General features: G+C 45.7%; 1 protein-coding gene across 11 annotated transcripts in view; it reads left to right on the forward strand.

The window, feature by feature from the left end:
• baz2ba (bromodomain adjacent to zinc finger domain, 2Ba) overlaps positions 1-12,104 on the forward strand; it is a 295,269-nt gene that overhangs the window by 271,247 nt on the left and 11,918 nt on the right. For 9 of the 11 annotated variants that reach the window (XM_067987408.1, XM_067987411.1, XM_067987412.1 and 6 more), the window contains 4 exons: positions 7,745-7,900; positions 8,103-8,263; positions 10,715-11,022; positions 11,411-11,546. In XM_067987408.1, the coding sequence (XP_067843509.1) occupies positions 7,745-7,900; positions 8,103-8,263; positions 10,715-11,022; positions 11,411-11,546 (761 nt within the window). The remainder of the gene's footprint in view (positions 1-7,744; positions 7,901-8,102; positions 8,264-10,714; positions 11,023-11,410; positions 11,547-12,104) is intronic. The other 2 variants (XM_067987414.1, XM_067987415.1) reach the window with 1 other exon arrangement.

A 12,104-nucleotide genomic window follows, 5' to 3' on the forward strand; every position in this document is an offset into this window, starting at 1 on the left:
GATTTTGATAGAAATTGCAGCCATAAACTAGAGCAAAAATCTTTTTTGCTTACTCATACAACATATTCCCGGTCATCATCCACTGTATTTTTGATCCCTGTTATTGGGTTTGTAGATTATGATGTCAGTAATGTTGCAAAATTGTGTCTTTAGTTTTGGATTTCAAAGTCTTAGAGGATGAGCTTAATTAGAGATGGTAATATGATGCTGAAAAAGGCTAATTGTACCTTTCTATGGTTAAGTTTGTGCAAGTGAAAACTGACTTCTTTATTCCAAGAAAGAAAAGAAATTGTGCACTAAATAAACTAAGTTTATAGAGTTCAAACTAAAATAAATATTTTTTTGAAGCACATCTTCTAGATATGTTATTTGCAAAGGTGTGGATTTGAGTGCCTGTACAAGCAAATAGTGAGCTCTGAAATGACTGTGAAAAGCATCATACAGCAAAAAAATCTTCAAAAAAGGTGTTCATGAACTAAAAAGATATACTTTTGTAACTGTAAAATCTTCTGATTTGGACCATGGTCCTATCTAAAGTCATACAGGTATATTCTGCTATCTAATTGCATTATTAATTTACGTTTCCATATGTCTCAGCACTTAAATTCATGTTAAATTAAATTATACTAGCGGATCTAATATGGCATTGCTGATGAGTAATCTGAATAAATGTTTAGCTGCGAGGTGGACCTGTGTTTAACACTCCTCTCCCTTGAAGGCCACTATTCAGCTACTTCCTGATGAGAAGTGGTTCAGGAACATCTTGAGGTCAATTAGATGCTAAGACTAGAAAGTGCTTGCGAATCCCCAGCTCCTTCCATTGGGCAGAGGCTGGGTTATTTAAGTCAGGAGAGGCCAGCAGGATCAGACTGGCTTTTTTTTTTAAAAGATAGATTAGTTGTGATTTCTTGCTTTTTTATAAGTGATATTTGAAGCAATCTGTTCAAGTGAAACATTCTTTGCAACTGACGTGCATTTTTTACAAATGTGGTGGGTGCACGCTAAACAGTGGATTTTCTGTGGCGTCATTCATAATGAGTCAAATTAAACAGTATTTTCTAATGACTCGAGCATTGCATTATGAAACTGCTGTAATTTGGTTGATCTCCTGTGGGATTGCACATGGACAAAACATCTATCTCAATTTCTAATTCTTATTGTGTCACTCTCTCTGTCTTTGACTTCCATGCTTTCCCTCTCTCTGGCTGCCACAAACTTAATTCATTATGATATACATATCACTTTTTTTCATTGTCACTGTTTCAGTCTACAAGTCTGTGCTCCTTCCCTCTCCTTCTCTCTCTCTCTCTGTGAGACACACATGCACTTTTTAAAATCCAGGATACCTGCAAGAAGGTGGAGGTTATTATAAAGCAGGGTGTCGGTGGGAGAAGCTGTGTGAAAGGTAGTGCAACAGGGGTAGTTGGAAGATCAGATCAGGTGAGGTGAGGATAGGCCAGGAGTGATGGTGGGAGGGATCAGCTGCAGCCACGAGGAAGCAAGAGGCTGAGTAAAGAGGGGGTTTTAAGCACTGGGATCTGGGAACTTCCGATGAGATTGCTGTCTATAGCCTAGGAAGACTTTCACGGTGTATGGGCTCTGGCAGTACTTATTGGGGGGTTGGGATGTGGGATGGTTGATGGTATACTTGGAGATTGGGGGTGGTTAGATGTAGCTGAGAGCACAGTGCACTGAACTGCTAACTGCATTGAAGTGCCTATAGCATACAGTTCTGGTTACAGAGACACAAGAGATTTTCAAGCACTGGATGAAACACCGATTTCTACAGACAATTGGGCTTTTCAGCCTGGAAAGGAGGCATTTGAGATGTGATCTTGAGGAATTTAAGATGGTTAAGGAAATGGAAAAGGTAAATCCAGAATATTACTTCAAATTAAACTGCAAGAGTAAGACAAGGCGACGCAGATTCGAATTGTAAAAGACAAACTTAGGACTAATAGGAACATTGGGACCAGGAGTAGGCCATTCAGTCCCTTGGGCCTGCTCTGCCATTCAATTAGATCATGATGGATCTGCACCTCAACTCCATTTTCCTGCCATTGCTCAGTATCTCTTGATACCCTTACCTAACAAAAATCTATCTTAGTCTTGAAAGCTCCAATTATCCTAGCATCTACAGCCTTTTGGGGAAGATGGTTCCAAATTTCTACTACCCTTAATGCAAAAAAAGTCCTTCCTGATTTCGCTCCTGAATGGCCTAACTCTGATTTTAAGATTATGTCCCTTTGTTCTTGATTCCCCGCCAGAGGAAATAGTTTTTCCGTATCTACCCCATCAAATCTCCTACATGAACTTTTCAGAGGAGCAATGTATGAGAGGTGCCTTCACTTCAAAAAGGAGACTTGTCACGAGCTATGTCAACCGCTGCAGCCACAACTTAAGACTAGCACCAGGGCATGGATAGCACTGCCCGTGGCTGTCAACATCACCGTGGCCCTTAACTTCGATGTTACAAGTTCCTTTCAGGCTGCAGCAGGCGACATCAGTGACATATCATATTGGGGAGGTCATCTAGGCTCTTACACTAGGAGGAACAGTTACATTACCACCTCCATGGACAGAGCGAAGCGGGATGAGAAAGCACTAGGCTTCACCCGCATAGCAGGCTTCTCCAGGGTCCATAGAATGCACTCACATTGCCTTGTGTGCTCCCCATCACCAGCCTGGCATTTTTGTTAATCGAAAGTGATTTCATTCGCTCAATGTATAGCTAGTTTGCAATCACAGGTAGCACATCATGCAGGTCTGTGCCTGGTTTCCTGGTGGCAATCATGACTCATTCATCATGTGCCAGTCCTCTGTGCCACCTGTATTCCAGTGAGGCTGCCTGGTTATCTGCTGGCTACTGGGCGATAAAAGCTATCTCCTCCAGACATGGCTCATGACTCCTGTCAGGATCCTGGGCACCGTTGCAGAGCTTGCCTACAACAAATGCCATACCACCACCAGAAATGTCATCAAACAAGCAACTGGCGTGCTCAAGTAATGCATCCACTGCCTGAACCATTCGGGAGGTGCTTTGCAGTACAGTGATCTGCTGCATGCTCCATAACTTTGCCATAATCAGCTTTTACCACCACCTGGGCAGCAGGGGGAGGAAGAGCAGGAGAGGCATTGATCACCAGTGCACCTAGCTGCCAGAGCTCTGAGAGAGTTGCTTACCGAAGATTGCTTCACCAAAACCATCCTTCGCATCCTCAATACATCATCAGTCCCACAATCCTTACTACCGCCATCCGATTGCCTTCCTTCAGTCCAGCTTTATGGGTCTTGCCCTCACTTCACTACAAATATAAACACCACCACCAAATCGTGATCAAAAAACAAATTTATCAAACAATTCAATTCCATCTGTATCCGTTAACAAATAATTATGGATCATACTTGTGCAAGCCCTTCGTGCCTCTCTTGTGTGCTCGTTTACCTATCTTGTGCTCCTACAAAGTATCTCCCTACGTGAGAACAGATTGCAGGAGTGACATGACACTGTGGAATCCCCTATCAACAGTGACCCCAAAGCCAACATGGCAGCCGTCTGAGCTTCCATGGCAGCTGTGAGATGCTCCATGATGGTGGGTGCCACTGTCGTGTTGATGGAGCTCACCATGTTGGACAGAATGGTCTCCAAGCTCTGCGTGAAGCCATGACACAAATTGGAGCAGAACGCCTCCATGCTCTGCGATATTGTGCGCAAGCTTATTGGCAAGCTGCCCAGTGCTGGCACTTCCTGGTATATGCCCATCAACCTTCTTTGGTAGTCTGGGCCTTTAAAATTAGCATCTGAGTGCTTTGTAGCAGAGTTAGTATGCAATCTTGCCCTCTGGAGAGTTGGCCAGCTGGACGGGGATAGGAGTTGTCCTATCCCCGTGCACACTTGTGCCCGGCGATTCACCACGTGAGGACCTGTCCTCTCGCCTAGCCTCTTAAGTATGCGTAGTACTAGTATTTGAACTGGTGCTTGCAAGGGTGAAGTTGAGTGATGCTGCATCATCAGGGAGGCTGGCCTCCACTTCCTGAAGTGGCAGAGGTATCTCCACATCTTCAGCACCTAAAATGAAAGGGAGGGACAAGGGTTAGCTTTTAGTGCAAAAGGGGAACAGAAAGAGAAGTGAAGGCACCTGCAGTTTGTCATGCAGAGAGCGTAGGGTGAGATAGAAGTAAGAAGGAACAAGACAGTAAGATGTGAAGAAACCCTGCGCAACGTCTCCTCCAGCATTGCATCGCCACGGCCATGACTCTGCCCCTGCCTGTAATAGCCAGCTCGCTTTCTTCAAGGGGGAGAGGGTGTGCAGGTGGGCAACCTTCTCCTTCAAGAAAGAAGAGAGTATGTTGGTGACAGTTTTGAAAGATGTTTAGAGAATGTATCTGTCTCGGTCAAATAGCTGGTAGTCAGTGTGTAAGTTGGGAGGTGTGGGGAGGTGTGGGGAAGTGAGGGTTGCAAAGGTAGTGAGTCTGATGAGAAGGAGGTGTAGTGCAGTGCAGTGATTATAGGAGAGTGAAGGGAAGTGGGGGAGGGGAGTGTCATGAGGTTGGAGGTGTGAGCAAAGAGTAAGTATTCTTACTTTGACAACTCTGGTGAGGTCATTGAACTTTTTTTATTCGTTCATGGGCTGTGGGCTTTGCTGGCAAGGCCAGCATTTATTGCACATCCCTAATTGTCCTTGAGAAGGTGATGGTGAGCCGCCTTCTTGAACTGTTGCAGTGCTGTGACGTGGCATTTCAGCCATGTCCTGGGAGCTTAGCTCCCGGCATTGACCTCCTCTGCGATTTCTTCCCTAGGGGGAAGAGAATCTCCCTCCTCTTGTCCACCGTCTGGACCAAGGCTTCTGAAGCAGCAACCGAGAACCTGGGGACACGATCTGCAGGCTTAGCAGCCAGATTCTCTGTTTAGAAGAGTATCTTCCTGTCTGCAGCCAGAATGCACCTTCCCTTTGAGGTGCTGGCTGCCTTTAAGTGGCGTCAGAAACACCTGGGGCTCGATTTTAGGAGCGTGTTTCTGGCGGGTTCCCAGCGGGGTGGCCCCGAAAATCCCGATCTCCGGTCACGTGACCGGATCGCGACGAAATCCCGGCCACTTCCGGGTACCGCGCTGACGTGCGGGGCTGCGCGCGCAAGCCCCGCTGGTGGGAATCCCGCAGGCAATTAAAGCCAGCGGGGTTCCACTTGAGAGTACTTACCTTGCTCGTTGTGGTCAGTTAATGAGCTGAAGCAGCTGTCAAAAGAGGAAGTGTGGGATTTTAGGTTCAAGGCAGTGAGTTTCCCACACTGGGGGAAACAGTCTCCCTCCAACCAGGCGTGTTGCAGCCAGCAGCCTGTGGCAGGTGCCAAGGTGCGCTCCACGGGGGAGAGCCCTCACCCACGCAGGAGGCCACCGCGTCACATAGGGCAACCCCTGCCCTCCACCACCCCCCGCCAAGCCAGAGGACAGACCGACACGAAACCGCAGCCCCAGTCCGAGGAACCACACCTACCCTGCACAACCCCTCAGACCAACACCTGCCAGTTGGGTGGTGTGTGGAGACCCTCGGAGGACGAAGAGCATGACCAGCACCAGCAGCCTCGCAGTCCACGCCGTCCGCCGCAGGGACGTGGATCCCCCCAACACGGTGTTGTTGCACGCCCACCTGCACAGCAGGAGGGAGGGCTACCGCAGAGAGAGACGCGTCGCAGAGGGCACTACCCTCGCCACAGGGTCCACAGACCGAGGCGCAGCTCCCCGGACCTCCGAGCAGCAGTGCACAGGGAGGCGCAGATTCGCTCGACATGTAGTCGTGGAGATCTGCAGCCTCTTTCATGCCGAGCTGCTCCTGGCTGGCCCCAGCACCAACTGCTTACCTGTCGCTGGCAAAGTCACCACTGCCCTCCACACCTTCTCCTCCGCATCCTTCCAGGGTGCAGCCGGCTACACCGCCGATGTCTCTCAGTCGTCTGCGCGGACGAGCCCTGCAAATACACCTGCACCTACTCTGCAGTAACACGATGGGTGGCATCAGTGGTGGGTCCTCATAGTGATACCCAGGAGCGGCCATTATTGGACACAACGGACAGGATTCGCGGAGACATGGCAGTGGTGGTGTCAATATAATGTGTGCTGTTTGTTGCTCTGAAATTCAATATGGGTAACACCCATGACAAACCCTCAGACACCCTTGTGCACCCCCTTCATGCTGACGAGACGTTTGCCTTACGCTGCCTACTGCACATATGTGATGCATGCCCTGTGGCTGCAGCACAGGTGGTGGCAGGTTGAGTGAGGCTGGCCGTGAGGGAGATGCACGAGAGGGTGAGTATGGGATGGAGCAATGAGATTGTATGAGGAGTGGGTTGCGTGTTAGTGGCAGGGTGAGTACTGGCGAGGTGAGTAGGTGGAGGTAAGATGAGGATGGGGTGTGAGTGGGTATGAAGGGTGATGTGACAGAATAGTGTTGGCGGTGCCGAAGGAGATGTGGGGTGGGGGCAGTGTTGTGGCAGACGGAGTGTAGGGGAAAGACTTCGTGTTCTCACTGCGGCAGACCTACTGCGGTCATTGCAGCGCCTCCTGCACTGTATGCAGGTGGGCGATATGTTGGTGGCGCAGGTGACCCCCTCTGCCACCTCGAGCCAGGCCTTCTTGGTGGCAGAGGCAGGCCGCTTCCTCCCGCCCGCCGGGGGGAAGATCTGTGTCCTCCCCCTCCTCCTCACCCCATCTGATGATACCTGGGGTGAGGCATCATTAAACTGGGAGCAGCCTTCCCCCTGGGCTGCTCCATGCTGCAATTTGTCCCATTGGTTGCAGCATCTGTCAGTGGAGGACTGCCCCTTTAACTAGAGAGCCTCCAGCTGACAGATCGTACTGCGCATGCGCAGCCTGACCGACGCGCAGGCCAGCGCCGTGGACCCCGGAGGATCAGGTAATTGATTCCTATTAGTGGGTTGCCTGCTACGATCGCGTGGGCAACCCACTAATTTCGCCGAGCGTGTTAACCACGCTCCCGGAGGACCACCCGCTGGGAACCCGCAGGCCTGCTAAATTCGGGCCCCTGATTTCTGCGCCACCCCCCCCCCCCCCCCCCCCCCAAAATCGACATGCAGCCAATGAATAGCGTTGGCTGCATACCTGACTCATTATAATGAGCTTGCAGCACAAATATTACATGTTGCCTGGGACAACACTAACAGGCGCGTGCAATACGTGCCTCGCTCCCTGTGTGCCTATTTTCCGGCGCGATAGAATATCTAGGCCACTATCTTTAATCCCTCCAGGTGGAATCCATTATTGTACTCTGACCATGTGTTGTTTTCCCTGAAGCAATTTTCCTCTTGTTTCTTCTATTGTTTTTGTTATTGGTTGAGTGTTATTCTTGGCACCATTTCTTCTATCCTTCGACAACAAATAAGTTGCGTTGCTTTATATGGAGCATTTAGTGTATTTTCTGCCTCGGATTACAATAATGAGGGTGACTGTAGTGATTTTTAATTTCATTGAGATAAGTCCTTTCCACCATTTATCTTTATTACATTTGCCTCTAGCTACATCCAATGTTAAAAACGCCTGTGTTAAAATAAAAACAAAAGTCCTGCTGAGCTATGCTGACTGGTTGCCGCTCAGATAGTCGAATTGCTGGAATCCTCATATTGGGAGAAGTAATATAAAGAAAGCTTTTAGTGAGATCAAGTGGGATTTTAGGGACACTGTTTATAAAAAAAAACATATTTTAGTCTGTGTATTTGTTTCTTTCACAAGAAATGCAACAAGGCTGGTGGAGAATCGTTGATCCAGAGGAGCTAAAGACTCTGTTTAAAGTACTTCATCTCAGGGGAATAAGAGAAAAGGCTTTGCAGAAACAACTTCAAAAGCACATGGATTACATCAGTCAGGCCTGCATCAAAAGTAAAGATGGTATGTAGTTAAAACACAGTTTAGTATGTATTTGAACAGTTTATTTGTATAAATAAAATTCTTATTTGACTTTATCAAATTCATTGTTCTTATTAAATGTTATACTGACTGGAATACAGACTTTGCAGCATGCTAAATTTATAGTAGGAGATGGAATAGCAAGAGAAGGATTTTAAGTAATTCATAATTATTTCTCACTTAGTTGCAATATTTGAAATAAGTGAAGATGGTGAAAACCAGGTTACTGATGAAGCTGTGCACAACTGGTCAATTGAAGATCAAGCATTTGAAATTGATGTAGCCATTCTTCAGCAAGTTGAAGAACTAGAAAGGAAGGTGGCATCAGCAAGTCTGCAGATCAAGGTAGGGGACTATTTCAGGCAGGCATATTGTGAAAAACGGTATAAAAGCCTGCATAAACTGATGAAAGCAAAAGGTTATCACCTATAATTCATATAGTTAGGAACACATGAAATATTAGTTAACATTTTTAGTGAATAGGATAATATTTATAATTAAAGCAGGTACGGTAGCGCGGTAGCGTAGTGGTTATGTTACTGGACTAATAATCCAGAGAACTGGACGAACAATCCAGGAAACTGGAGTTCACGTACCACAATGGCAGTTTTAAAAAATTTAATTCAGTTTTAAAAGTCTGGAAATAAAAAGTCGGTACCAGTAAAAGTGACTATGTAGTTGTGGGAATAAAGTAAAAACCCAACGAATTCACTCATGTCCTTTAGGGAAGGAAACCTGCAGTCCTTACCCGGTATGGCCTATATGTGACTCCAGTCCCACACCAACGTGGTTCACTCTTACCTGCCCTCTGAAGTGGCCTAGCAAGCCACTCAGTTGTGTTAAACTGCTAGAAAGGAAAGAAAGAATAAAACCTGACTGATCATTTGGCTGCAACCTCGGCATTGAATCAGGACAACAACAAAGGCACACCCAACCCAGTTGACCCTGCAAAGTCCTCCTCACTGGTGCCAAAGTTGGGAGAGCTGTTGAACAGGCGAGTGAAGGAATAGCCTGATCTAGTCTAAGAAGCATAACTAGCAGCCAACACCCCAGTCTCCTCCCTCACAATCCCTGGGTATGTCCTGTCCCACCGGCAGGACAGACCCACCAGAGGTGGGGGCACAGTGGGATACAGTTGTGGGGGAGTGGCCCTGAGAGTCCTCAATATTGACTCTGGACTCCATGAAGTCTCATGGCTTCAGGTCAAACAAGGACATCCTGCTGATTACCGCCTACCGCCCTCCTTCAGCTGATGAATTAGTACTCCTCCATGTTGAACACCACTGAGGGGAAGCACTGAGGGTAGCAAGGGCACAGAATGCAAAAAGAAACTAAATGTGGGGGCTTCAGTGTCGAGAGCAATTAGGGATGGGTGATAAATGCTGGCCTTGCCAGCAACACCCACATCTGGAGAATTAATATATATTAAAAAATTAGAACATTGCCTGCTTTTTGGTAGTCTTGCTTTTTGTGCGCATTTCATTTTAAATCTTTTACAACTGTTCTGTAGTATGTGTTAGTTATTGGTAGAGTGATTATTAAGACTAATAACCCTGTTGTTGGATGGATTGTGATGGATCTTATCTAATGGCCTTTTGAACAGTTGAGCTATAGTTGTTTTACTGTAATAGAGATTACACTTTTGTTTGCAAAAAGAAACCAAATGTGGCATGGCATGATGCTCATGACACACATTACATTTTATATAAATCACTGGACCCCAATATGCATTTTGTTAATCCAATGCATAGTTACTTTGATGTACCTTTTTTAAAAATCTTTTTAGCAAATTCAGGAGGCTTAATAAGGCATGTAGTTACAGACTGCTGTATTTTTCCCTGAAGCATTTAGAACAGATGACTATATAATATGATAAATATCTCCATAAATAAGGCTGTCTGGAAGATTAGCAGCGATAGGTCCTAGCTGTTTGAGATGTATGTTTGCTTAATTTTAAGAATAGTCACTCCCAATAACTCAGTGATCTCTGGTATATGTACAGCTATCTTATCTCAGCCAGAATAGTAGTAAGGTGATATAGTACGCAACAGCATTTTAACCCAAGAAAGGGAAAAACTAGCAGGAGCGCCTGCTCCAGGTGGTTATCTAGTAATTCCTGCTGGAAGAGGCATGCATGTGATGTCAGTGGAAGCAAAGGACTGATGATCCTCCTGGAGGTCAATATTGACCAGACACTCAACTGGACCAGCCACATAAATGCCATGGCTACTACAGCAGGTCAGCGATCGAGTATTCTGCAGCGAGAGGCTGTGTTCAAAATCCTGAAGGGTCTTGATAGAGTAAATAAGGAAAAACTGTTTATAGTGATAGAAGGGTCGGTAACCACAGGATATAAATTTAAGGTAATTGGCAAAAGAACCAGAGGCGACATGAGGAAAAAAAATTTATGCAGCGAGTTATGATCAGGAAATGCACTGCCTGAAAGGGTGGTGGAAGCAGATTCAATAATAACTTTCAAAAGGGAATTGGTTTAATACTTGAAGGGGAAAAATTTATAGGGTTATGAGGAAAGAGCACAGGGGAGGGATTAATTGGATAGCTCTTTCAAAGAGCCGGCACAGGCACGATGGGCCGAATGGCCTCCTTCTGTGTTGTATCATTCTATGATTCCGTTCCCCATAGTTATATAACCTGCATACACTAATTTTCCAGACTTTCACATGAAAGGTACCTGAGGGCTGTCAGTACCTCACTATGTGATTGCATCCAGGACAGAACATTCAAAAGAAAACATATTTGCAGAACAATGAACCATACTTTTTTTTTCTTATACAGGGCTGGATTTGTCCAGAGCCTGCTTCAGACAGAGATGATCTGGTCTACTATGAACACAAACCTTTTGAAAAGGAACAGACTGATGGAGAACATGCTGGGGAAGAGGACGAGGAAAATGACAGCAATATAGAACGGCGAGATGGCAACCCTCTAGATATAGCTGTAACGAGGCTGGCTGATTTGGAGAAGAACATAGAGAGAAGGTATCTGAAGAGCCCCTTAAGTACCACCATTCAGATCAAACTGGATAATGTGGGCACAGTTACAGTTCCTGCTCCTGCACCATCCAATACTGGTGATGGTGATGGGTAGGTTATCGAGATTAACTTGGAAAATTATTGTGCTTTTCTGCTAATTGGAGCCTTTTTTCTTGCCTGTTTCCCCCTTGTTTCTTGTGTGTGTGTGATCCATGTGGATCATCCTTATCTGCATGGTGCTTTGTAGAGACTTCTTTTACTGTGGATGTTTTTGTCTGCAGGAATGTCCTACGTTATATTGGTCCTATATTAGCTTTAAGGCATGTTGCCACAATGCTATGGGGAGTTCAAATGCCTAAACATTATATCAACTCTTTACTGGCTGTGCACACTGCTGTTTAAAGACTGGTTGGCTTTATGTGATATTTATGTACTTGACAATACAATCTAAACTGCATCAATTATTTTTTAACCATTAGTTTCTTTTTGCTTTCAACAGAAGTGACAAAGACATTGCCCCTGGATTGAAAATGTGGCGTAAAGCCTTGTCTCAAGCTCACAATGCTGCTCAGGTAGCAATGTGCCTTCAACAATTGGAGAAGGCAATAGCATGGGAGAAATCGATCATGAAAGTTGTGAGTACTGCTTTTTCTTTCAGTTAGCATGCCCGTTTAAATCATGTAATTATATTCTCTTCATTTCTCCCATTGCATACAACTATGAACACCTGCAACATGCTTATTTCAGACATTAGGATAAGACGATTTACAACAGGGACTTCTCAACAATTAGTGCCACTTTGATCAGCTCGCAGGTGTGGCTCTGTTGGTTGGAACTGATTGTGCTAGCTTCTCCTCTTCCCTTACATCCCCTCCTTTGAAATGCCCCATGTGACAAGTTAGGAAACAGCTAAGAAAACTTACCCATTCAGGAGAAAACAGTTTAGATGATTGCTGTGTCTGGTATTCCAAATGGACATGACAAATAGGAGTCCCAGCACAGCTACACAGACCAGGCCACTGATGAAGAATTATCTTATGTTGTTATGACACTGGTCGATCTTCATAAATGTGTTTTGTTTTTATTATTTAGCAAAATGCAAGTGCACCAATTATAGGATAACTGCTGAGAGTTGTTTACTCAATACTGGACTATCCCAGTAGCATTATTATAGTCACACAATTTCTTGATCA

Source organism: Heptranchias perlo, chromosome 7 (genome assembly GCF_035084215.1).
Source record: "Heptranchias perlo isolate sHepPer1 chromosome 7, sHepPer1.hap1, whole genome shotgun sequence".
Lineage (NCBI taxonomy): Eukaryota > Metazoa > Chordata > Chondrichthyes > Hexanchiformes > Hexanchidae > Heptranchias > Heptranchias perlo.